This window comes from Pelobates fuscus, chromosome 4 (assembly GCF_036172605.1).
Source record: "Pelobates fuscus isolate aPelFus1 chromosome 4, aPelFus1.pri, whole genome shotgun sequence".
Taxonomy (NCBI): Eukaryota; Metazoa; Chordata; class Amphibia; order Anura; family Pelobatidae; genus Pelobates; species Pelobates fuscus.
The window spans coordinates 357,629,711-357,656,163 of record NC_086320.1 but is presented as its reverse complement, the minus strand read 5'-3'; the positions used below and the strand labels follow the sequence as shown (position 1 = coordinate 357,656,163).

The following is a 26,453-nucleotide window of genomic DNA, read 5'->3' as shown; positions in this document are numbered from 1 at the left end:
ACACCCATGTCAGATACGTTCAGTGATACATACAGGGTCTGGGTGTTCTGTTTTGACCCTTACATGTGCAGTGGGGAGGAACATAACACTTTATTAACCTCGCCTTCTAAATCCACAACCCAAACCATATAAAATAGGATATAGTAACCAATAAAATCCAGGGCCAGATTCACCCTCCTTACCCCAAAGCCAATATCCTCAATCCACCCCCCGATAGAGATTATATTATATATTTATTTATTTTGTCTCTGTCTGTCTGTGTGTGTGTGTGTGTGTGTCTGTCTCTCGCTGTTGTGGGAGTATATACACTAAAAAAAATTCCCCACGTCCCTGAGATTTACTTTGTGCCATAGAGGAGGGTAGTTCCTGTCCCTGGTGGTCCGGTAGGAGATGTAGCATGTCTGCACCCCCAGTAGGCCCTGGAAATGTATCAGAGAGTTGGCAGGGTAAGCAATTCCTGTGCTGATCTGTCTCCGTGAGCTCCCATTCTGCCCTAATGTACCTTCTCTTCTACTTACGGAATCATTTTATTTATTTATATTAAGTAACTTTATCCATCTCTGGCTAGATAATAGTTTTAGTGTTGAAGCTTTCTATTTATTTCTTTATTTATAGAAAAGGCCAGCTTCTCTCTATATATTTTCCATTATTGGATGAGAAAGCACTGTATAGTCTATCATCTCATGTTGCATTGTTCAGCTGAATGGGAACTTTCCCCATTAAAAATGAAAGGTTATCTGAAATATTAAAAGGCTGGACACCCATAATGCTTTAGATGAGCTGGCTGTGCATATTGCAGCCACAGTCTGTCTGTTGCCATCAGTCTCTTGTTCAGCTTTGCTGAGATCTTATTTATGACTGAAAGAGAACAAAAAAAATAATAATTCAAAGTGCATCCCGTAACATAGCATTATTAAAGGCACACTCTTAACCACTACAGCTCATTGTAATACGTATGTTTCATATAGTCTGTGGGTGCCACCTCTCCGCCCCCCCCAGTTTGAGTAGTTTAATTAGGAAGGGACTCTCCCAGCGCCCTTGGTTTGCTTCCTCTGTTGGGTTAGCTAGGCCATTGCTCTTAGCCTATTATTGCTCCCCAAAATTTCACTGGCTGTATTATGGTTCAAATGGTTCAAACTTTAGACACTGAGCTTTTTCTTTTTTTCTTTCATTTTTGCTATTCAAACCACTTAAACATGGTCTCATGCAAACAGGAAATCTAGCACCATGCATAGTATCTGTCTCGTAAGCACTACTCTAGGCTGTGCTTGTTATGGTGCACGGTGTCCTTTAAAGGTATATTTCCATACTCGTACTTCTAATCAGCATTTTATTTATAGTATTTTATAATTATTATATTATATTAATATATTATGTAATTTACATATTGGGTTGCTGTTACTTCTATAGTTACAGCAATGGACTTGGAGTAACTTGACCTTTTATGGTGTGGCCGCTTGGTGAGGTTTTTTTTTTTTTTTTTTAAATGAGTAATAAGCTTATTTTTATAATCTTATAACATTTTGCAAAGAGATTTTTTAGTTTCAGCTTGTACTGTGGTAGTTGTGATATAGAGGTTTTCTTTAGGTTATTTCTATGCAAACTCTAGGTTTTTTTGCATGTGTATTTTTTTTACTTCTTTTATATTTATATATATTTCGAACAAAATGCTTTGTAGGACACTGCATCATAGTTATACCCTTTTGCTTGGAACAGTTTCACTAAAAAAAACCTTGAAGTTTCACGCCTGGCAGGATTCAGTACGCTCCTCTCTCAGTAGAACTCTCCCTTGAAGCCGAAGTGTTTCTAAGTTTGTCTTCAAACAGCAGCTCGCCACCTGCCCTGCCATTGAACTCCGCAGCATCCCCAGTCCCGAATGATGCTGCCAAGTTCTTTGTTAAAGGAGAAGTTGTGCAAAAAAAAGCATTACTGAGAGCCTTACAATATACTATGCATGCAAATGCAAGCATTTCTGCAAAGCAAAAAAAAAAAAAAATCCTATCTTTAAAACGCTTCCTTTAATTTTCATGTAAACCCTTTTTAGAGAGGCGTAATTTGTTTTTGTTCATGGTTTGTGTTATGTTTCCAAAACACATTTTTCAACGGTCCATGTCTGTGTTTATGTAATCTACTGTTGACAGGGAATTACTAAACTTTCTTAACCAGAGCTTTTATTAGGCATAATTGATTACATTTTATCTAACTATTCAGGTAAAAACATATTCATACGTCTAAATTCCGTGGCTAATGGACAGAGCACAAATAAGAGAGATTTTTTTTTTTCTTTCCAATTGAGCTCTCCCTTGGAAGGAGAGATATTCAGCTCCCACTGCGGACGGGACCCGGTTATCCAAACAAGGTTGGCAGCTGTTCTAAATCACAGAGGAAAAAGCCTGCTGCCCACAGTGACATTATCTCCCTAATCCTTCATGAAAATATTATGAAAACAAAGTGTGCTATAAGAGCAGATTAATATTAGGAATGCTAATAATCTGCAGGGTCACTGGGCGGATAGTCTCTTCCCAAATCACTCTTCAAGTAATGTTCATCGGCAGAAATCTGATGAATATTTAATAATTGGGAGTGAGGATGATGAATCTGGTTGTGGGCTGGAGCATAATGTCAGTGTTGGTAATACGCTGTACAAGGTGACTTTTGCAGTCTTTACAACTGTTTGTTCAACGGATCACAGTCCAGCTTTCACGTTCGCCTTAAACATGGCTGTACCGACTCTTGGCTGTGATATTCCATAGATGTGGAATGATTTTACACGGGACGTCCACTGGTTTATGTTCTGATATATGTTTACAGAATTTAAACTATATTTTAGTTCTTTGGTCACTCTTCTGTGTTTTTTTGTTTGTTTGTTTGTTTGTTTTTTTGCTCACTGCATAACTCACGTGCGCTCTCCTAGGTCAAAGAGTGAAGAAACCATATGTCCGATAAATAGTCTTTTATGAAATATCTTAGACTTTATTAAAGAGTCACGTTTTAGGTCAGAGTATTTTCTTAATAAGCACAGAAAATAGTGATTTTCTTATTGTTAAGGATTATCTTTTTTCCTTATTATTTTTAAATTTTCCTCGATATCTTGACTCGATTTCTCAAATCAATGGGAACACAGTACCCACCATCTCATGATTCTTGCTGGTGAGCTAATTGTGAGTTGCTGCTATATTGCCATTCAGTGTTCATATCCTCTGATAATGCTTTTACTTATTATTGAAAGAAACATTACCACAAAGAAAATGGTGGCAACCATTCGCTGAATTACTCTGTAACATTAAAGTACATTGTTTGTTATATGTAAGTTTCAGTCCAGTAAATACCGGTATTTCAGAAGTGTTTCCTTTACTAAGTAAATCAAAACGCAATATGGATTTTTTTTTTCCATAAGAAAACTGAATAAATTCCCTCTTGATAGTGGAGATCTGTCTTTAAATGAAGAAAGTGTTGCATTCTTTAAACTGTGGTTATTCTATGATTTTATGTTACTCTTGCATGGAATGTGATGTTAATAAACTAGTTTATTTTCCCATAAATTGAACTCTGTTCGTGTTTGGCAGTGGAACAGACCACAGATTGCTGCATTCTAATTATTTGCTCTGGCTAACAGATTTTATTTATTTTTTCCCCACCTCTGGTTGTATATATACTGTTTAATGAGCGCACTGGCTATCTTTCCAGATTGGTTTTTTTTCTTTCTTTCTTTCTTTAATAATTAAGTGTGTTAAATATTATGGGTCTGTAATGCCCTTTACTGTGCAGTAATATTTCCTGGGTAGGTGAGAACTCGCCCTTATGCTTATTAATTATCAGTTCCCACTACGCGAGGAATGGCTGACATTTTATTGTAGTCGTCCTAGACAGTGATGTCACATTTGGCTGGTTGAACATCACGAGAAAAAGTTGTCATCACTACGCAAATTGCTCCTGCACAATCTATAGATAGTAGTTTTCTATTTCGATATTATTTGTGTTTAATTAGTATTTTTCTTAACTGTTTCAGCTCTGTAACATTCATCTTAAGAGGGAGCATTACCAACCACATTGACAGCGCTTAGTTTTCCTGTTTGTCATCTCTGCTCATCTTTGTCTCTCCTCTCTACCCAGCACACTCAGTCCAGATGTCGATCCAACTCTTGCCTTCCAGAGAGAGGGATTTGGACGGCAAAGCATGTCGGAAAAACGCACAAAGCAATTTGGAGATGCCAGTCAAATGGAGTTTGTTAAAACTCGAAAATCCAAGAGCATGGACTTAGGTACAAAATCTCTGTTTTGCTTACTTATTAATAAATCTGTTTTTATATTTATGTGATTCCATCCACGGACAAGAGTGGTTTTTCCTGTCACAGTCGATTCCAGGCCCAAATTGATTTATTTATGAGATGTTAGATCCTGAAAAAAAAAAGTAATATAAATATAGTATAGCTGCAAGTTTAGCTTAAGCAAACTATAGCTCAGTGTGGTCTAGCCAGCTATATACACGTTCCTTTTCTTAAAGGGTATTCCAGAACATCATGGCACTTTGTACAATCTGAGCTTTTTGCTGTCTAGCTCCGATTTACCAATTAGTCCATTCATGGATTAATCTAATCCCGCAGTGAAAATACCTACTGCTCATACACAGACATATTACATATTTAGTCTGCTTGTGGTAGCAAAGGACGGGTGTATGCCGACTCCTTTTATACCATCCTCCACATTGTAATTCTATGTATACCGCCACATTAACATAGCACATTTATATTCTGTTATTGACAAGAATGGATTGATGAAGATATTTTCTAGTGAACGGCTAAAATGGCGATTGATCGTTTGACCAAGGCAAGGAGATAATTGACTATGCAGATGAATTATGAATGCAGATGGTTTTTGTTTAGCTTCTGATTTTTGTTTTGGTTATTTTCTCTTTATTTTCATGACCTGCAGAATTTGGGGGCCTGTTCTAGCATAGCCTGTTCTGATTTATGTGGCAGAGCCATGCTTAGTGTACATTATTCATAAATATTATATTTAAGGAATCATTGAAGCCGTATGGAGAGATAATTATTGCCAACTCTGCCTTATTTTCATTGAGCTTCTTAAAATTATATTCTCTGGAGGAATTTGCAAAATATACCATTCTATAAAGCACCAAACGGTGATGTTTCCATGACAGGTGCCATTTAAAATATCTGCAATGATATTCACATTTTATTTACTCTTATACAGAAGGAACTCCAATGTTGGTCATTTTAAGTTGTTTAAATACAATGATTACTTTTCCTTGATATGATATGCATGTATTTGCAGCAGAAAGGCTCCTACAACCCATTCAGAATATCACTAGAAATGTAAACACATCTGATTGCCGTGCACACTTTATTAAATGTCCTTACAAGTTGCTGCCTCCCCTATTTTATTGCTTTTCTCTCCAAGCACAATAAAAATAGGGATAAAAAAAGGTACGGATTTATCCGTTATGACAAGTTCACGGATAAAAGAACTCCGCTCCTTCCTTTCTCACTTTGCGTTGAGATTAATTCTCTAAATATAATTTTAGTTTCTTTATTTTATCTGGCAGTGCTAGCAAGACAGGAGGATTCGCAAGGTATGGATGCATTAGCAGACTGTGTGACGTCTGCTGTTAATTCTGATGAGCAGATATTGGGGTCTTATGCAAAAGGTCATCTAACCGCTTATTAGTGATCAACCAGATCATTCCTGGAGTAAATTGAGAGCGTGGTGCAGAAAATAAGGCTCCGCGCCTGCCCTGCTGTCTAATTTTACTCATCTCGGTTAGTAGCAGGCTGTCAGTGGAGAAATTATGGATAGAGGGAGCATCAGGATATACTGAACATAGATGCTTTCACTTTTTTTCTGTATTTCCCTTTCTCTCTCCCTCTATCTGAATTTTTCCCTCGTTATTCTATGCCTTGCTGTCACTCTTCCTATTATCTGATCTGTGTGTTCGGTGGTGCTTCTCTTGATGGTCATATTAGCAAATTTAGGAACCCCAAATTCCCAAGCTGAGATATAAACAGCATATACCAGTACTGGATGATGCAGGGAGTTGTTTTAGACTGTCGTGGTGCATATCGGTACCAAACGTCTGTTCCAGGAGATTTTGCCATTGTCAGCACAGGTCGATCCCACATGCATAGGTGCAAATGTCGCTTGCAGTATAGGTTCCTATGTTGTTGTAAAACAGTAGAAAAGAGTAAGCGCTAAATAACAAATGGGCAGCAACCCTATAAGGGAATCCCTCAAACACCCTTAAAGTATAATGAAAGAAAAAAGAATAGCAGCCCTTTGTCTCTAGTATTTTTTCTTTCCTATGTTGTTGTGCCTGTTTAAAGAAACACTGATTAATACACTTGTTTCGTTGTCACGTCTAATCTTTCATTATCACATTATTCTTTGCAACAAGCAGCGTCTGCATTGGCACTGGTTGCGTTAACCAGAGTTGTGTGCTGTGCCATGCGAATATTCAGATGTCATCTTTGAAATGCACCGGAATTGGCCGGATTCTTGACGTTCATATCATTACAGCCGAAACAAAATGTTTACTTTTAGATTAAATCGGAGCAGCTATTAGTTTAATTGACTGACTGCTCCAGAGTACTTATAAAAGCAATGTGACTTTGCAATCCAGGGAATGATCGGTATTACAGAGCCAGGGTAATAAGATTAAGCAGTTTGCAATGATGAATTTTAGCAGTTGGTTAAGTGTGCGGCTACATGGGAAATGGAAGTGGCTCTGGAAAGGTTAAATAGCCTGTGTCTGACCCACTAGTCCAAATATGTGTAGCGAGATGAATAATGGCAGCAATCCTTGCTGTACTATTATTTTATTGGTTTATACCAGAGCTTTTCTACCCTGACTCTCCAACTAAATCATGTGAAAAGCAGTTCTGTATCAGATGAGTATGGCATGGCTGGACACCCACTGTAGACACATGGAAATGTAGGCTGCTCCAGTTGTGCAAACTATTATAATTTGTTTAGACACCTAATGTATTTGGCATGAACACAGGACTTGTGACTACAGTATACCTCTGTGGCCAGCATCTGGGTCCTGGCAAGGGGATGATTGGGCCACGGCTGGTGCAGGAGAAGATAAATCACTTTATTAAGCTTTAACAGAACACTAGGGGAATGTTGAGAAATCATTTTAATTAGGAAAATCATTGTTCTATTCTGAGTAGTATTTATTATGGCCAAGTCATCTTTTCAATGCAAAATACACATGCACCCTCACATTATACACTCTCCCCAGCTGGCCAGCCTCCAGACATTAAATATATTGAGATGTAGGTATGCCTGTGAGTTGGACATACTTATTTTTCATTTTTTATTTGTTATGATACTGTCCCATTTAAAACGGGTACTTAAAGTGGGTACTTTACCACCCATGGTTTAGGGATTTCATAAAAGCTCCCAATGTAAAACAGATGTGTGGGAGTGCCTCTGCACTGGCTGTGGTTTAATCTGGAAATGAAAGTACTTTGGTAATGCCTACCCTCCATTCCTCTATTCCTGTCCCCCATACCTACCCCTATCCCCATCTACTGTAAACATCGTGCTTGCTGGTGCTGTAATGTGTAGTCGTTGACATTCCCCTTTTATGCCCTTTTTTTGTTGCAGAATTATTTGATTTAAACCAAAACAACCTGTACCTTTCCGTCTTCCTTTTTAAAACTTCCAAATGCAAATTTAAGAAAAAAAAAGCTTCCAGTGTGTTGAGCCAAGTTTTATGTGGTTTTATCCATTTACGTTTTTGCTGCTTTTACATTATTATTAACCTCTTTCCTTGCTCCCGTGTTTATTCCTGCACACTTGTACAGCACCGGCTCTCGCCTCAAGTGATGCTTCTGTGCTCTTCCCTAGCCGCTATATTTTCTTCCAGTGCTGTACCTGCTCGCATGCTCACATCTCAGATTTTACCCATTCTCTCACAGTAATTATCTTGCTATCTTGTTCTGCTCACACAATTGTTTCCCCCTTTCCTGCTTTCACAGTAGTTGCCCTACTCCCACAGATGTTGCCTCTTTCCTGCTCCTACAGTTGTTGCCTCTTTCCTGCTCCTACAGTTGTTGCCTCTTTCCTGCTCCTACAGTTGTTGCCCCTTTCCTGCTCCTGCACTTGTTGCCCCTTTCCTGCTCCTGCACTTGTTGCCCCTTTCCTGCTCCTGCACTTGTTGCCCCTTTCCTGCTCCTGCACTTGTTGCCCCTTTCCTGCTCCTGCACTTGTTGCCCCTTTCCTGCTCCCGCACTTGTTGCCCCTTTCCTGCTCCCGCACTTGTTGCCCCTTTCCTGCTCCCGCACTTGTTGCCCCTTTCCTGCTCCCGCACTTGTTGCCCCTTTCCTGCTCCCGCACTTGTTGCCCCTTTCCTGCTCCCGCACTTGTTGCCCCTTTCCTGCTCCCGCACTTGTTGCCCCTTTCCTGCTCCTGCACTTGTTGCCCCTTTCCTGCTCCTGCACTTGTTGCCCCTTTCCTGCTCCTGCACTTGTTGCCCCTTTCCTGCTCCTGCACTTGTTGCCCCTTTCCTGCTCCTGCACTTGTTGCCCCTTTCCTGCTCCCGCACTTGTTGCCCCTTTCCTGCTCCCGCACTTGTTGCCCCTTTCCTGCTCCCGCACTTGTTGCCCCTTTCCTGCTCCCGCACTTGTTGCCCCTTTCCTGCTCCTGCACTTGTTGCCCCTTTCCTGCTCCCGCACTTGTTGCCTCTTTTCTGCTCCCGCACTTGTTGCCCCTTTTCTGCTCCCGCACTTGTTGCACCTTTTCTGCTCCCGCACTTGTTGCCCCTTTTCTGCTCCCGCACTTGTTGCCCCTTCCCTGCTCCCATGGAAATGTCCTTATTTTATTCTATATTGTTTTGTAATTCATCCCCTTAATTTAGTTCTATTTTCATAAGATCAAATGCAATGTAATTGTTACTATATTCTTTGTGAGTATGTGGACGGAAACAATGCTTGTGGCATGAAAATTTCAGGAGATAATTAACGTTTTTAATTCAATTCAAATGGGCAATGCTAACATACAATAACAGACGTGTGTCTGCATCCAGCTACACTGCATGGAGGGATCTTAATTTTCCAATATACTGTTTAATGCTCCCTGGGGAAGGCTTTTGCATGGACTGTGACAATGCTTCTTAATGTTCCAATAATGTATTTGTTGCATGTGGAATGTGGGCACTAACTGGGCTAATCTTATTACATTTACCTTTTAACAGTAGCTGACGAGGCTAAGATCAGTGCAATGGCTGACCGCAATACAGGTAAGATGATATGCTGTTGCCGTAGAAACTTGGCCCAAAGCAGATAAAACCAGAAGTACCATTCAGATTGCATGTCAGCGCGACCTTTGTAGCACAAGCATGGCTCTAGAACGGCTTTTTCATATCGTACATTAATATGGGGTATTATTGACCTGTCCTTTTTGCCACTAATTGAGTAGATTGGCCCCAGGAAATTCTACATCACCTTCTGCAAATGTGCGCCTGACGGTGTTTTTTTTTTTTTGGTGTGTTGTAGAAATGAAGAATGCTCTATATTATATTTTTATACAGGATTATTTATGTAGTAAAAAGTATTTTGTGATTTATTTGTATTTCTTTATTTTGTGGTAGAGGTAAAAAAATAAATAATGAAAAGGGGCACGTTATCATGTGCCAGAATCACACATGCTCGTAGGAAAATAATATTTAAAAGGACAGTGATGTAATGGAGTCTTGTTTGGACAAGTTCCTAATTTTATCTACTAACTGTTCTCCACTATTGCCTGGTTGCTGGGGGAGAGCATTGATTTATAGTTATATGGGTTTACCATTGTTTCAGTGCTCTGGTGTGTCTCCAGCCACCTTAAAGGGCGCCACAAATATATTGTCTTTAGAGCTGTAGACTTATTTAACTACATATTTTTTTTAAGTGTTGGCTTTAAAATTTAGATTTTCAAAAAGTGAGGATATAATGAAATCCAATAAGTCAGGCTGGCGAGAATTGCGCATGTGCTGCTGCATACCTCTCTAGTAAGGCTGCAGGTATACACGGTGCTTACAATCTACTGCCGAAGGTAGAATAGCAGACGTGCCTTGGAAGTATTTTTCTCTTTAACCCCTTAAGGACCAAACTTCTAGAATAAAAGGGAATCATGACATGTCACACACGTCATGTGTCCTTAAGGGTTCCCTCCCGCCGGGCTGGATGCAGAGGAAGGGGTTAAACACCCAGACCTTTCTCCAGCGCCGGGCTCCCTCAGTGCTGGAGAATCTCCTCCCTCTTCTTCCGTCATCGGCTGAATGCGCGCATTCAGCCAGTCTCATAGGAAAGCATTCTCAATGCTTTCCTGTGGACGCTGGCGTCTTCTCACTGTGATTTTCACAGTGAGAAGCGCCTCTAGCGGCTGTCAATCTCTGAAACTGCTATGTTTACAGCAGAAAGGGTTAAACCTAGGTGGACCTGGCACCCAGACCACTTCATTAAGCTGAAGTGGTCTGGGTACCTATAGTGGTCCTTTAAGGTAAAAACTACCCCACTGATTTTAGTCAATTGTAAAAACTAGACAGCATGTTCATATCCTTAAACATTCAAACAAAATGTCCCCAGAGAAAAAGTTGTGAAATGTCTCGTGCCATTCTAAACATATTGAAAAAAGGAACACACGCTTTTTGGGCCCACTGCCAAAAATATTTAATTTATTTTTTAATTCGCCATTTAGTAGATATGCCAGAATGAAAACTATTTAATTATGTATTTTTTTCATTGGGAGTATGTATAAAAAACGCTTGCAAATGCTGTAGATCTCTTTTGGTAAAATTAAATAAAGAGGACACTCGTCACACATAAAGCACTTCAGCAAGCTAAAGTTCTGAAGGTGTGTAGCGTGTTCCTTTAAATAGCACTGTCACTTTTAGGTTTCCGAGTCACATGTCTGTAGTCTTCCTGTCCAGTGACCTGCGGTTTTAAATGCAGTTTTTAATGCAGCTTTGCGGATTACAATCTCCATGAACCAATGCACAGCAATGGACTGCACCGATTCACAGGAATTATTCCGAAAGAAAAGAAAATTAAACTGAAAGAGAGAACAGATTTGGGTAATCTTATCACCAAATTCTTGCAACTAAGAAACCTTATTTATATATTATTTTTTTAGAAAAGGAGACTGATCATTCAGAGAATTTATTACTACAATGACATCCATTTTAACATAGAACACTACTTTCTTCATTTACACACAACAAAAGATTGCTAAAACAGGTCTATAACCTCTTCCTCCTCTTTTGCTTTAAAAGGAAGAATTATATGACAGCCATTAGTCAATAAATTATGTAGTTAAACAGGTTTAATTTTTTCAAATGATCAACCTATGAAAAATTACTTCTCTGCGATGTTTTTTCTCTGCAATTAAAGTAATGTGCCTTCTGCAATTATGCATTTTTATGATTTATTAATTCAAGATGACTTTTGACCTTTGAAATGCTATTTTAATTGGTCCTAAACCACTGTTATGTGGGAACATTACTCAGTCTAAATGAGTGAGGCATTCCATGTGCTGTCTGAGCAGGCTATCCAATCCTATGTCTTTATATAAAACATTCTAAGGGGGATTTTCCCTGCCACAAATCATGTCTGACCCCAAATCCACATTCTCCTCTACACGATTTGTTGACGCCATGACCCTTAAAGGTGGTTTTCGTGTTCTTCTAAACTTCTACTTTAATGGAACCGTAAAAGTATAATTGCACTCCCCAATTTTTAATGCTTTACACCTGGTCTCGTTTTAACACAATTATGAAAATATTCCAGGTGGGTATTTTTTTAACTTCCTCTAGTTATCCTAAAGCTAGTCTGTCTGGTTTTGTTATTGTTTGATTAAATTCTGTGTAGGTGTTGCCCGCTTTATGTACATCAATACATAATATGTCCAAATAAATAGAATCTGGTGGAACATGTCGGACGATTAGCTTTTCATTTTTAGTTAAGATTTATGTATTGTAGACAGGTTGAGTTCAATGTTTTGAATATGAAACAATATAATTTTTTTTAGAAGCAGATATACAGACTGACAGAAAGAGGGCGACACTGCGCCAGAGATAAACCACAGACATATATATTGTAAACAAGATTATACTCTCAAGCTTTGACATATGGCAGTATTATGATAAGGACAATGACAGGGCTATGCATTTTACCTGATGCAGGTACTTGCAAACTGTTTGGGTATGGTTCATATGAGATCCTTTATTAACTTTAATCAATAGTGACATTTACTATCCCTCCATGAAAAAGACGTCTGTTAATCAATAAAAATAAGACACTGAGCTACAGACTTTTTATTTAGGGGGGGGGGGGGGGGGGGGGAGAGAATGATATATATAATTTCCCTATATTTCTATAACACTTATTTTTTTATTTTATATTTTATTTCTTTATTTTTCATCTTGACAAAAATGGCAATATGACAGTGGTAATATGGCTTGTGCAAAAGCCCATAGGATCTCAATACTGATATACATTGACACAAATACAATACGTTTATGCATTACATCTCACATCCTCTGTTATCCACATAACACTTATCCACATAACACTTATTTTTAAAGAAATATTGGGATAACTATGTTTGGCATAATTGAGAGATATAGATATATATTTATATTTTAATTTTTTTTAATTGACTTGATGTTTTGCTTCTCCTGCTTGAACAGCTCTTTTACTTAATATTATAAAGTGTCCTCTGATTCTGATATTCATAGGATGGCTGGGTATTTTACTATCCACCATTTAAGCTAGTTTTCAGGCATAGATCTTAGAGGAACACAGGTTGTACAGGCTGTACCACTCCCTTTTTTTTTTGGTGTTTTTTTTTTTTCCTCATAGAACAATGATTAGATTGTTTATTACTTTTGGAACCATGAATATGTTTTTACATTATTATTATTATTATTATTATTTTTTCAATAAAGTATGTTGCATACCTTTTTCTTGTGTAGAAAGTCAGCAGAGGTATGGAGTGTTTTACTAAATTATTTATCTAAATGGGTTTGTTCCTTTCTTTTATTTACTGATATATCTGTGAAAAAGACTCCATGATGTTGGCTTGAATGGCTAATCTCTTGTTTTTATTAAAGGTATTTTTTTTAATGCCTACAATTTACTGTTATACTTTTCGAATCCAGATGTATCCAGAGTTCTGTAAAATGGTACCTAATGTACCTTAACATGTTCGTGTTGAAGCTTAGCAGTGACTGATCAATAACTAATAAACCATGCTTTTAGAAACTACAAATTAGACTTGTTTTGTGCTCGGCATCAAAGCACAGGGATGCTTGTAGTCAAGCCATTCGGGTCAAAGGGCAGGTCTTTAACCACCAGGCCACCTGTTTAAAGCAAGATAAATATTTGATTAAACTGTTTGAGTAAAGTAAAGTGAGTATCCCTAAGCAATACAATGTGTTGTCTGTCTGTCTTACCATGACATTCACTGGAAGAAAGTTATAGAACTATAGTATTTCTTGATGTGGCTTGAAAGGATTAGAGGTTAATACATTTCATGTAAAGCGATTGAATGATATATGAATGCAGGAAGAGGGTGTCGAAATTATGCTAATAAATCATTATTCCCCCCCCCCCCCCCCCCTTCATTTGAGACTTTGTTTAAATTCCAGCCAATTGTGGAAATGTTTCTCGTAGCCTCAAGTTGAATAAAATTAGATTGATAAGGAATGTATCTTAAACATCACTCGAGGCAGACAACATAATAGACCTTTAATTATTTTCTCTCTGGTTTGTTTGGGCTGTCTGATCTTCTGAATGTTTATAGTTCAGTGGAAAGGTTAGCGTGAGCTGAGAGATGTACGCAGCGGCAAGCCATGGTTCATTTATGCTGCTGAAGGCACAGACATCAGAGCAGCGCGGCACCTCCTTGCTTTAATGAAAGCGATTAATTTACACGTTCCGTGTTCACAAGTAGTGAGGCTGAAGTAAGGTTTCTCGTTTGTCAGGGTCACCCTCGTTCCAGTCCCTGCTTTGGTTAATCTAGTAGAAAACACAATTGTCCCATCGGTGACTGCTAGCTTTACTTCAGAGAGCAGACGTTTTCTTTTTGGATTGAAATTCTTTATTCATCATGTATGAAACATAGCAACATACCTGTTGTATAATCCATACCCCATTGTTAAACTGTATATATATGGCCATACTAACCTTTACTGGAAATTGACATTATCCAAGATATTGTGTTACATTCCTTTTATTGTTATCGTAGGTGCTTTATAAAGATTAGGGGTGTACTGAGAAAGGGGTCACAAATTGTACAATCTATAGTTAGAGAGTACTCGGACCATGGTCACCTCTTTAAACAGAGCTTTGTTACATCTTTTATACAGAGAGCTAAATTAAATGGCATATGAGCTTACAATCTAAAGTTCTCATAGCAATTCTTGAGACAAAAGGCTGCGGAGAAATGAAAATGTTGGTTTCAGAGTTTGTGGGACATCATAGAAAAAGGCGTTGCAAGCAATAAGGGGGTATTTATAGCACCTCCACATGCTAGGTGTAATGGGTTGCAATTAGTTTTGCGATTTATGATGTTGGTTAAAATAAATATATACTGGTATTTATTTTTTTAGCATTCTCTTTTGTCCCTTTCCTGCTATCCTATAACGTTTCAACTTGTTGCTCCAAAATTACCGCTGTACGTGATGTCATGACTTGGCTTTCTGGGAGTTGTAGCTCACTTGCTTGCTTTCTGCATAAGAAAATAAAATATATAAAAAAGTAATACTTACTGAAACACTTGCTGCACACAAAGCATAGTTTATGACATAAGTTCAGTAGTTCTATACAAAGTTTAGGGAGTGTTTTGAATGGCTGAGTCACTTCCTGGTTTGGTGAGAACTTGCTGCCGAAGCTGCAGTATCTGGGGTTTTGCAGCGGATGTAAGACTTTTGTATGTAACTATTTGTATTCTTTTTTACATATATTTCTCATTATATTATCCATTGAAATAACAATAAAAATGTGTTTGGGGTCTTAAGGAGTTAACAGGTAATTAGAGCAAGCCACATTGAAAACAATTTGAAAAAACCTTTCACACAAATTTTTGCACATGTCTGTTAGGACCAAATTTCCTCCATCAGAAATCTTAACGGCTGCAGTCAGTATTTGACAATCCAATCAGCACATCTACGAGTTCGGAGAATGGACACACACACACAAAGTAGTGAGGTTGCAAATCAATCTTGAGTTTATTGGTTTAACATGCCAGATTATATAGGAATCTCAGGGCTTGACAAATTTGCTTTGAATCTAGGAGGCAGCTAAAAAAGTTAGATGCCAGATTTTTTTTTAAACTTACAAAGCTTATATTCAACTGCAAAATACAATTCTTAAAGGCACACTATAGTCACCAGGGCCACTACAACTTAATGTAGTGGTTCTGGTGTCTATAGTCTTCCCCTGCAGACTTTTCAATGTAAACACTGCCTATTTAAAGAAAAGGCAGTGTTTACATTGCTTCTTATTGACACCTCTAGTGACCTTCACTCAGACTGCCACCAGAGGTGCTTCCTGTGTCAGTGCTACAGAGTGTGCAGCACCTACATTCAGCATTTCCACGCTCTACATGGAGGTGCTGAACGTTTTCCATAGATATGCATTGATTCAATGCATCTCTATGAGGAGATGCTGATTAGTGCAGCGTTTTGCAGCCAATCCTATGGGAAAACATTGGATTGGCTGGCTGAGATCATCAAGCTTGATAATCTCAGCCATAGAATTAGAGTCGAGGGGAGACCAGCTCTGCGTGGGAAAGAAAGGTGAGTAAAAACACCATTCCCTTGCGAATGGAAGGGGCCTGGTCACCTAAACACACACACATCATGACAGACAGACAGACGCGCAAACACATACATGACACAAACACACACACACATGATGTGACAAACTCCCCTTCCCAAGTGAGTTTGCCATGAGCTCCTGGAGGAGCATGCTTGCCAGTCTTCTGCCCACAGACTACTGGCCCTGCAGGGAAACCTGTAAAAGACTACCGAACTTGACCGACCGTTAGCACTTATTTCATGGAACTGTTTTATGAATAGGACGATGTGCACGGTCGGTCAAAATTATGACTTCCATGGAAATCCTGAACCTCTGAACTGATCTGGGTGATTTTTGGATATGTTGGTCCCCCAGATTGTGGGGTTTTCATGTGTTTTGGGGGTACTTTCAGGTTATTGTAAAATGTACGTTTTCTGTGCCTGGAGATAATTGAGTTTAGTACAGTGCCTGACTCAACTATCTCTCAAGTACCCTTTTTTGTGTGGGAGTATCCTGGACCTGAGAGCCAATGTAATTACAGTGTGTACTTTGTCATAGTCCCCTCCCAGGTCTATGGAATGCCCCTGCAATATGTCATAGAAAACCCCTTGCATGGGGACTTGTAGATAAGGCAAGTTGTGGCTGCCATTAAACAGTTCCTGTTCACCCTCAACATAGAGCCTCACCTCATGTGTGGAGTGGACAGCTATATTCACTCTGGGGATCCCTTGGATTACAACACTAGCTCTTGTAAGAACTATCCTGCTACTCTGTCTGGAGTAGGAGAGGTCTACCCACTGGAAGCTGGATCCCTGACTTGGGTCAAGGGTGGGTGGAGGACAGCGAGACTCCAGCCAAGCTGCGGCGCCTGTGGGATTTACAGTGGTTATGGTGTTATAGTGCGGTGCTTATGGTGCTCGTAATTACTAGGAAGCAGCGATTGGCGGAGGCACCCATTTGGGGTGCCAGGCGGTCCGTCACACATGACACACACACATGACACACACGACACACAGACGCACACACATTCCATGAGAGACAGACACACACACACACATTCCATGAGAGACACACACACACACACACACACACATTCCATGAGAGACAGACACACACACATTCCATGAGAGTCACACACACACACACACACACATTCCATGAGAGACACACACACACATTCCATGAGAGACACACACACACACAGAATCCATGAGAGACACACACACACACAGAATCCATGAGAGACACACACACACACAGAATCCATGAGACACACACACACACACACAATCCATGAGACACACATACACACACACACACATAATCCATGAGACACACATACACACACACATAATCCATGAGACACACACACACACACACAATCCACGAGACACATACACACACACATAATCCCTGAGAGACACATACACATAATCCCTGAGACACACACACACACACACACAATCCCTGAGAGACAGACACACACACACAATCCATGAGAGACAGACACACACACAAAATCCATGAGAGACAGACACACACACACAATCCATGAGAGACATACACACACACACAATCCATGAGAGACAGACACACACACATAATCCATGAGACAGACACACACACATAATCCCTGAGAGACAGACACACACACACATACATAATCCCTGAGAGACAGACACACACACAATCCCTGAGAGACAGACAGACAGACACACACACATAATCCCTGAGAGACAGACACACACACACACAGCAAATATCTTGGTCATTTGACAAAAATGACTCCTCTTTACAAGACACACATTACACTTGGTATTAAAAAAATAAAGTTGCAGTTTCGATTATTTTCATTTATGCTAGTTTCCGATTTATTGAAATAAAACAAGAAAAATTAAAACCATATGGATCAGTGCTTGTTCCATGTTCTTTTGTTCCAGCTTTGCCAATTGTGCTCTTCAACCCAGTTTGCGCCATTCATAGACATGTTTGTCTCCCCCTTTGCTAAATACATCCCAGTATGTATAAAGCTCATCCTCACTCGTAATGTGTGGTTTACAGCCTTTTCCTCTTTATATAACAAAGCTGAGCAGTGATACAGTATCTGATACAGATCCCTCCATTCAATCTCTGTGCTGTTGATGTTACATATAAAGAGCTATTCTAGAGAAAAGCTGTAAAAGTGAAGCAGTTGGCTGGATCATTTAGTTGGTTTCTATGGTGACTGCTGTACATTAGCACTTTAACCTAGAATTATTGTTTATCCACAATCCCTTCGGTTTCCAAGTATTGATCTCAAACAGCAAGCTACCCTTCCTTTCCTTGGGCTTACCAGGTCCATTTAATATTAGTGTGTTTCTTCATATAAATTGCACAGATTACTGCTATGCTGCTTCTTACACATTCCATTATTCTCAAAGGGAGTTGTTTTTTCATTCTTCTTGTTAGCCTGGGCACCTTTACATGACTCTGACTCTTAAACATGTATTCCTGACTCTATAGTGATAAAAACACTATTTGGCCCTCCTTCTCCCCAAACACTCCTAAATATAGTAAAACCTTACCTTTATTCCAGTCTGCTGCAGCTGGCTCTGCTTCTGATCTGCCTGAAGTGGGGATCTGAGCCAATCACAATGCTTTCCCAAAGGAAAGCATTGGATTTGGCTGTAAGTGTCAATGTGGCAGGCCAGGGCAGAGCCAGCACAAGCCAAACACATCCCTGGTCAATCAGCATCTACTCATAGAGATGCATTGAATCAATGCATCTCTGAGGAAAGTTCCGTGTCTCCATGCAGAGGGTGGAGAAACTGAATGGCAGTGCTGCTCACTGTGCAGCACTGACCCAGGAAGCACATCTAGGAGCCATCTGACGAGTGGCCAGTGGAGGTATCCCTAGGTTAAAATTTAAACACTGCCTTTTCTCTGAAATGGAATGATTATTCTCACCAGAACAAATTCAATAAGCTGTAGTTGTTCTGGTGACTAGAGTGTCCCTTTAAAGTAGCTCTGTAAGTTTTCTTTGATCTAAACCTCATTTTTTTTGTACTATACACCCATGGTTTATATCCTCTAACATGTATACCTTTGGGCTCCTCTGAGCACCTCAGATAGTATATGCTCCCATTTAGATGTACCTGTGATTGCCAGTCCATTTATAAACATATCTATACATGGGGGTATTTAAAACATAATAACCCTTTGCAATGGCATTTAATTTAATGTGGCACTGTTAGACTGCTCCACTTCCATTCTGATTGCCTTGGGGTGCAGGGGAAAAGTAGTTTTCACTTACTTACCTGAACCTGTCCCTTGCAAATGCTGCCCCCTTCTTTTGCGCGGTCCTCTTTATCTGTCAGGAGCCAACTTCATAGACCGACGTCTTGCAGGATCCAACATAGAAATAGCCTTTCCCCCTCAGCCATCACTAGGAGCCCCACCTTTGGTCAAGCATAGAAAAAATACACAAGGCAGTGGTATGATATCATTTGATTGACTTGGAATTTCATTGACATTCCAAACAGACTTAATGAGCATTTTTTTTAAGGGGGATGGGGTGGCAGAGCTGCTATAAAATATTCCTCACTAATTTAATTGTCTGTAAAACTGTTTGCAGCAGTACTTGGGGTAAACTGAAAGAAAATACAACAGTTAAACGTGTAAAATATTTATTAAGCTGAATTGTATTGGCCACTCATGATCTCATTTATTTGTCTTCCCTGATTTCCCAAGAGCTTACAAAATTCTCTTTCTGTTTTCATTTCCACAAATTAATGGATTTGTTTAAAGTGCTAGTTCTGGCTGTTTAAAGATCTTTATTAAATTTTACCATTTAAGGTTTTTTTTTGCGGCGGGGGGAGGGGGGGGGGGGGGGGGGTTCACAAAAAAATTCACAATTGTTCCACACTGTTTACAAACACTGTTTGCATCCATGTTTGCAAACGACATTCCTTATGTTTAGTCCTATTTAAAGGGACATAATAGGGTAAATACAATGCCTCAAAAATTGCTCAAAAAATAAATCTACTCCCTCATCTGGAAGAGACGCGTATTAAATAAACATGTGCCCAGCACGATTAATTGGATGCAGATCCACTCTTCACGATCAATTTACCCATGCCCTGGTTTCCCTATTGAGTAGGAAATGACATGTGCAATTATCTGCATAGTCACGGTCCACGTTTGTCTCCCATACATTTTAGTAGTATAACAGATCATTGCTGTCTTGTTTTGTTACTGCCGTTATTGCTTTCTAAATTCTCTACATATCAGATGATGCTCACCCAGCTAAGGCATGATGGGAAATTCTATCCCAACAAAAATGTTGATTTAAAACCTTATTCCCTCATTGTGTAGATTAGCAAAATACCCATTTTATTTCCTTCTTCAGTTCTGTAATATTGTATCTGAGGAATGGATTGGTGTAACATGCATGACATCCACCAGAAGGCGTTAGAATTTTAAGTGCTGTCTGTAAAGATCAGACTTCACCGGCCAATGCTAAATGAGTAGTTTACTGAGCAAGGAAGAGGGCGTTTTAGAAGTTGATGCCCATCACTTCTAGTTAAAAGTAGTCGGCCTTCCAAATGTTTAGAAATCATGCTTTGCTTCAACAAAGCCTTCAGATGAGTAATATAAAATGTGGTTCATAAAAGTGATGATCTTAGAATGAGTCTTTGCATGTAACAGCTGTCGATTTAAGTCAAAACTACAATAAATTCTTCTCTTAGCCTTGTTTTGTGTTACAGAATAGTATATTCTGCAAAAACAAACAAACCATTAACCTCTTAAAGACTAATGACATTCTATAGCAACAATGCAATGTAATCTCTAAAGATCTCCTTCCGACATGACTCGTGCCGTTTATCGGACAGCTCTGTACAGCGCTAATGTGAAGAAATGTGTAGAAGAACATTCTACTGTGGAATTATATCTTTAAATTCCAGACAGCATAGACCAATAATTGGCCCTTACTCCAGGCTGGAGGTTAACCCTCATTGTTAATGCCTAAACATAGTGTGTGAAATTAAAAAATATACTTGCGTTTGCTGCAAATCACCAAGCTTTTACAGCATATCCAGTGATGTCAGCCATGACCAGGAAGTGACTCCGCCAACTAGCATGCACACGTTAACTTCTGTGAAGCAAAACGTGTCCCACAAACCCCTGTGCTGCCTAAACACATTATTTTATAAATTGCAAGCCTTGCAATTCAGGAGCCATTTTTATTTTTTATTTTGCTGCCAAATGGTGCAGTTTCTGTCCTGGGAGAAGTAGTAAATATTTTAGAGTCTAATTTATAATTTTAGAAGATGGATTTCATTGTTTTTTTTTTTTTTTGTTAAATTCTTTTTTTTTTTTTTTTTACCCTACTCACAAACATGAGTGAGTAGGGTAAAAGAGAAACATGCGTTTCATACGCGTTACAGTGTATTGTGTCGTGAGTGGACTTTGCTTGAAAGAAGGGGCTTTTATTTTTGTTTGGCTTGGTATGTGTCGAGTGGTTATAGTTGGCGCCTGATCTATGGAGGTCTGCCGTGTGTTATCCTCAAGTTACGTTAAGCCCATCGGCGATAATATAGACTGCTGATTTAGCGAGGAGAAATAGTTTGGGCCCCTTCTATTTAGGTTGTGTGTACGGTTTGCATCAGATTTAATCCCTATGCCATTGTCGTGGCTGCATAGGTAGCCTGGTGTAGTCTATGCTTAATGTTGCTTTTTGGTACACCTCCAGGGTCTTTTTGTCTGGGGGTTTGTCAAACCTCATCTTGGAAGTAGGGTGGGGAAAGTACCCCATTATGTCAGTAGGGCGGGGAAAGTACCCCATTATGTCAGTAGGGCTTGGTTTGTCATGTATGGTGTTACAAAACATGGTAAAACATATAGACTAAAAAATAAAAATAGAAAAAAAATGTTTTTGTCCGCATAGAGTGGAAACATATGCAAATGAATGAGGTGTTTGATGTGAGACACACACACACTTTTTTTTAAGCCACGCATTGTGTATCCGGATAACCGAACAATTGTTTGCATTCTTTCTTTAGTTACAAGTAACATTTTATGCCTCAACTTCTTTATGTACCAGCGTTCTTTGTGTAATGTGGCATTCATCCTCTGCTCCTTCAGTTGCCCTGATTCTCCAAGTGAAAACTCAAACTAAATGGTGTATAAACATACTACACAACAATAGCATATTGTGATCAAATGATCAGTAAGGTTTACCATAAGTAGTTAAGTGAATGTGTATCTGGAATTTAGAGATTATTTTTTTTCTTACTTGGCTAATTTATCCATAAGTTTTTCTTGTCAGCTCACTGTTGATAGGTGTAAATCATCTGCACATTTCCTGTCGTAATTGCTTAGGTGCATTTCTATGGAAACGATCAATACTATGGTTTGTAGTATTCTTTGATGGTGAATAAGGAAGCCACATGTCTGAAGACATTCTATGTGCAATTAACAACCTGCCTTATCTTTAATGTGTATAATGATTTTACTCGGTTTGGTAACAACAAAATAAACATTAATTTGTGTTCTTCTAGGGAACACATTTGCTGACCACTGCAATATTACTTGTGATGGCCACATCTTAACCTTAAAAGAAAAGAGCATTTAGATCTTAACGATTTGTGTGCCTGATCAGCTTCCTCTCCACTGGCCTTGAATGTGTTAATGTCTTAGGGTAGTGATAGTTAACTTTGGCTCTTCAGATATTCTGCAATTCCATTTCCCATGATGCTGTACTACCTCTGGTGTTCTAAGCTACGTGTTGGCTGAGCATCATGGGAAATAGAATCTTAAAACATCTAAAATGCCACCAGCCATAAAGGTTTTACATTCCTAAACTGGTTTGTTAAGAAGACTATGTAAATGTTGTGTAGAATTCAGTAGTTAATGGAAGTATATCCCTGCAGAATTTGACTGAGGACATAAATAATCGAGCATGCAGCACACCACACTAATCCCAATTAACTTTTCCTTTTGACCTCCAAGGTTCCCCAAACAGAGACGTAGGCCCTTCATTAGGCCTGAAGAAATCCTCCTCATTAGAAAGTCTGCAGACAGCAGTCGCCGAGGTGACTTTGAATGGTGACATTCCTTTCCATCGCCCACGCCCGCGGATAATTCGGGGACGCGGCTGCAATGAGAGCTTCAGAGCCGCCATTGACAAGTCCTATGATAAACCACCTGCTGATGACGAGGAAGATGGCATGGAGACCTGTAAGTAATGTATTGCTTATTGCTGCACGGGAACATTGTCTGAAGGAGGGACAGACACTTAAAATGACATTAGAATCATTTTGATATCATTTCTAGACGCGGTAGTGCCTGGAATCATTACTTTTGTTAATACTCCTTTTGTGAAGATGAAACCAGCACCCAAATCATCCTGGGGACTAACCGTATTTAATATCAATGAATTATTTTGTGGTTGCACATATTCATATTTATGTGTTCTAGAATTATTTAAAAACAATGAGTAACATTTCGTATTTTGACCAGAACTCCTTTTCTCTGTCCTGAGACAGCCGTGTACTTTAACAATTGTTTTGTTGTTTTTTCTTGCAATTTTATAGAGGCAAGTCAAATAAAATATATACACACATCTGAGTATTAAAAAACGCTTGTCATGTGAAAACATGATAAACTCCCCACAGGTTAATACGAATACACAATTTATTGTTGTGCTCATCTACATATCTAAGCAGGCATTGACACAATTCTGCCTTTGACACAGCACTTCAAGAATTTGTAACCACAATTCTCCCAGAATTCCCAAATCACAATGCAAATGAGCACAGACAGGCATTATCAAGCATGCATGTCAAGCTGGGAATACTGGGAGAATTATGGAAACCTGATTTCTCTGACTTTTCTTGAGATCTGTAGATGAGGGCTGCGCTGTAGAATATGTTGGCGCTATATAAATAATTGTAATAACGGGCAAAAGTAAATTTAGCAAGTTGAAAGGCAGGAACCACTCAAATAAATGTAAGGTGCTTATTATTAGAGTGATCCCTACATTATCATTATATGATAGACTACATAATGACATTTTTTTCTTTTATTCCATACATTTCTGCCATCGCTCAATGGTAGATGTAGCTTATCTTGCAGATGCAGTTTTATTCATCACATAAGATGGGTGGAACCTCTTTATAAACTGATAGCAGCCATACCACAGCTGTAATTAGTTTGTTCACTCAGTTCCATTCACAGCTGAGCTGCAGAGAGGAGGAGCAAGGTGTCTGTCCACACACGCAACTTGGAGAGCACAGGAACACGTAACATGCCTTTCTTTGATGTTAAAGAGCCATGAAAGGCAAAGACTTCTCATTGAGCTGTATTGGGAAGTCTGTGATTGGACGGCCACAAAATCTGGGCGGGGTTAGAAGGGAAGGGCTTACAAACGCTACTGACAAGATATCTGCAGCTTTTGCAAGCTGTTTTTATAAATAGCCACAATGAAAAAAAATGCATAATTTAAATGCATAAATGTTTTCATTCAGATGGATGCTCCTTTAGTGTAAGCTTCCAATTCCTTTCCTATGGTGTAACAATGTGACAAAGCTGTGTATGTTGCAATGTTTTTACAGTTTAGAGGAGTAGCCCACATGTTGGGCTTTTTGAATAAAGATTCCTGTAAAGGCATTCTCCATGTAATGCAGCCATCCCAACTATGGTTTATGAATGACATTGCTAATGCCAGCTTTGGCCGCTTTTATCTCCTCTTCTTTCTCCATATGCAGTGCCCATTGCCCTTATATGTTCATCACATCACGTGGAGAGATATGGCTTACTTAGCAAAGATAGTAGAAATAAAAGGTGGTGCGAAAAGGCCTGGATATGCAGATTTTAGGGGACAGGTGTAATAGTATAAAGAGCTATTTGTATTAAACCTTTATTATCGTCTAATTCGGCACTGCATGTTTAAAATGTTATTAGCGTAGTTCTGAACGTGAAAGTGGCGTGCTGTAATTACCATTCACAACAAAACACACATGGCATTATGGAAGTATTAAACGTGTAGTTGTTGTATACCGTGGATTGTACAGGCTAAAAAGTGTATTACCTCAGCCCAGCATAAACAAACTGAATCATTATATTCCATCTGTATAAATAGACTGTAAAGTGCATTACAGATCAGAGTAGACCTACTCATTATACTGTCAGTAGTATTTTTGTTATCACTATAAAAAAGGAAGCAAATGTTGATTTTATAAATGCAGTACAATTAGATTGTACATTGCTTTCAGATACCGTACTTTATATTAGTGAGTTCTGCAGAGAGAATCGGGCTTGATAAGACTCTAAGGCAAATGTTATATGTGTACAAGAATTGAGTTTGCAAGGTGTTATATCTTCAATCCATATTAGAATAGAATCTGCAAGGTGTTTAATATTAGCATGAGGAAAGCATTAATGTGTTTTATAACAGTGTATAAATAAACCTTTATGGGTGTAAAGTGTAAAATATTAGTATGAACATAGACTCTGAAGCAGCATTATTATATCAGTATGAGAATAGACTCTGTGAGGAGCATTATATTATATCAGTATGAGAATAGACTCTGTGAGGTACATTATATTATATCAGTATGAGAATAGACTCTGTGAGGAGCATTATATTATATCAGTATGAGAATAGACTCTGTGAGGTACATTATATTATATCAGTATGAGAATAGACTCTGTGAGGTACATTATATTATATCAGTATGGGAATAGACTCTGTGAGGTACATTATATTATATCAGTATGAGAATAGACTCTGTGAGGTACATTATATTATATCAGTATGGGAATAGACTCTGTGAGGTACATTATATTATATCAGTATGGGAATAGACTCTGTGAGGTACATTATATTATATCAGTATGGGAATAGACTCTGTGAGGTACATTATATTATATCAGAATGGGAATAGACTCTGTGAGGTACATTATATTATATCAGTATGGGAATAGACTATGTGAGGTACATTATATTATATCAGTATGAGAATAGACTCTGTGAGGTACATTATATTATATCAGTATGGGAATAGACTCTGTGAGGTACATTATATTATATCAGTATGGGAATAGACTCTGTGAGGTACATTATATTATATCAGTATGAGAATAGACTATGTGAGGTACATTATATTATATCAGTATGAGAATAGACTCTGTGAGGTACATTATATTATATCAGTATGGGAATAGACTCTGTGAGGTACATTATATTATATCAGTATGGGAATAGACTCTGTGAGGTACATTATATTATATCAGTATGGGAATAGACTCTGTGAGGTACATTATATTATATCAGTATGGGAATAGACACTCTGAGGTACATTATATTATATCAGTATGAGAATAGACTCTGTGAGGTACATTATATTATATTAGTATGAGAATAGACTCTGTGAGGTACATTATATTATATCAGTATGAGAATAGACTCTGTGAGGTACATTATATTATATCAGTATGAGAATAGACTATGTGAGGTACATTATATTATATCAGTATGAGAATAGACTGTGAGGTACATTATATTATATCAGTATGAGAATAGACTGTGAGGTACATTATATTATATCAGTATGGGAATAGACTCTGTGAGGTACATTATATTATATCAGTATGAGAATAGACTCTGTG

At 38.7% G+C, this 26,453-nt stretch overlaps 1 protein-coding gene across 8 annotated transcripts in view; it reads left to right on the top strand.

Moving 5' to 3' along the window:
• PARD3 (par-3 family cell polarity regulator) overlaps nt 1-26,453 on the top strand; it is a 470,841-nt gene that overhangs the window by 269,986 nt on the left and 174,402 nt on the right. For 7 of the 8 annotated variants that reach the window (XM_063452628.1, XM_063452633.1, XM_063452636.1 and 4 more), the window contains 3 exons: nt 4,114-4,262; nt 9,218-9,262; nt 22,794-23,021. In XM_063452628.1, coding sequence (XP_063308698.1) covers nt 4,114-4,262; nt 9,218-9,262; nt 22,794-23,021 — 422 coding nt within the window. The remainder of the gene's footprint in view (nt 1-4,113; nt 4,263-9,217; nt 9,263-22,793; nt 23,022-26,453) is intronic. The other variant, XM_063452629.1, reaches the window with a different exon arrangement.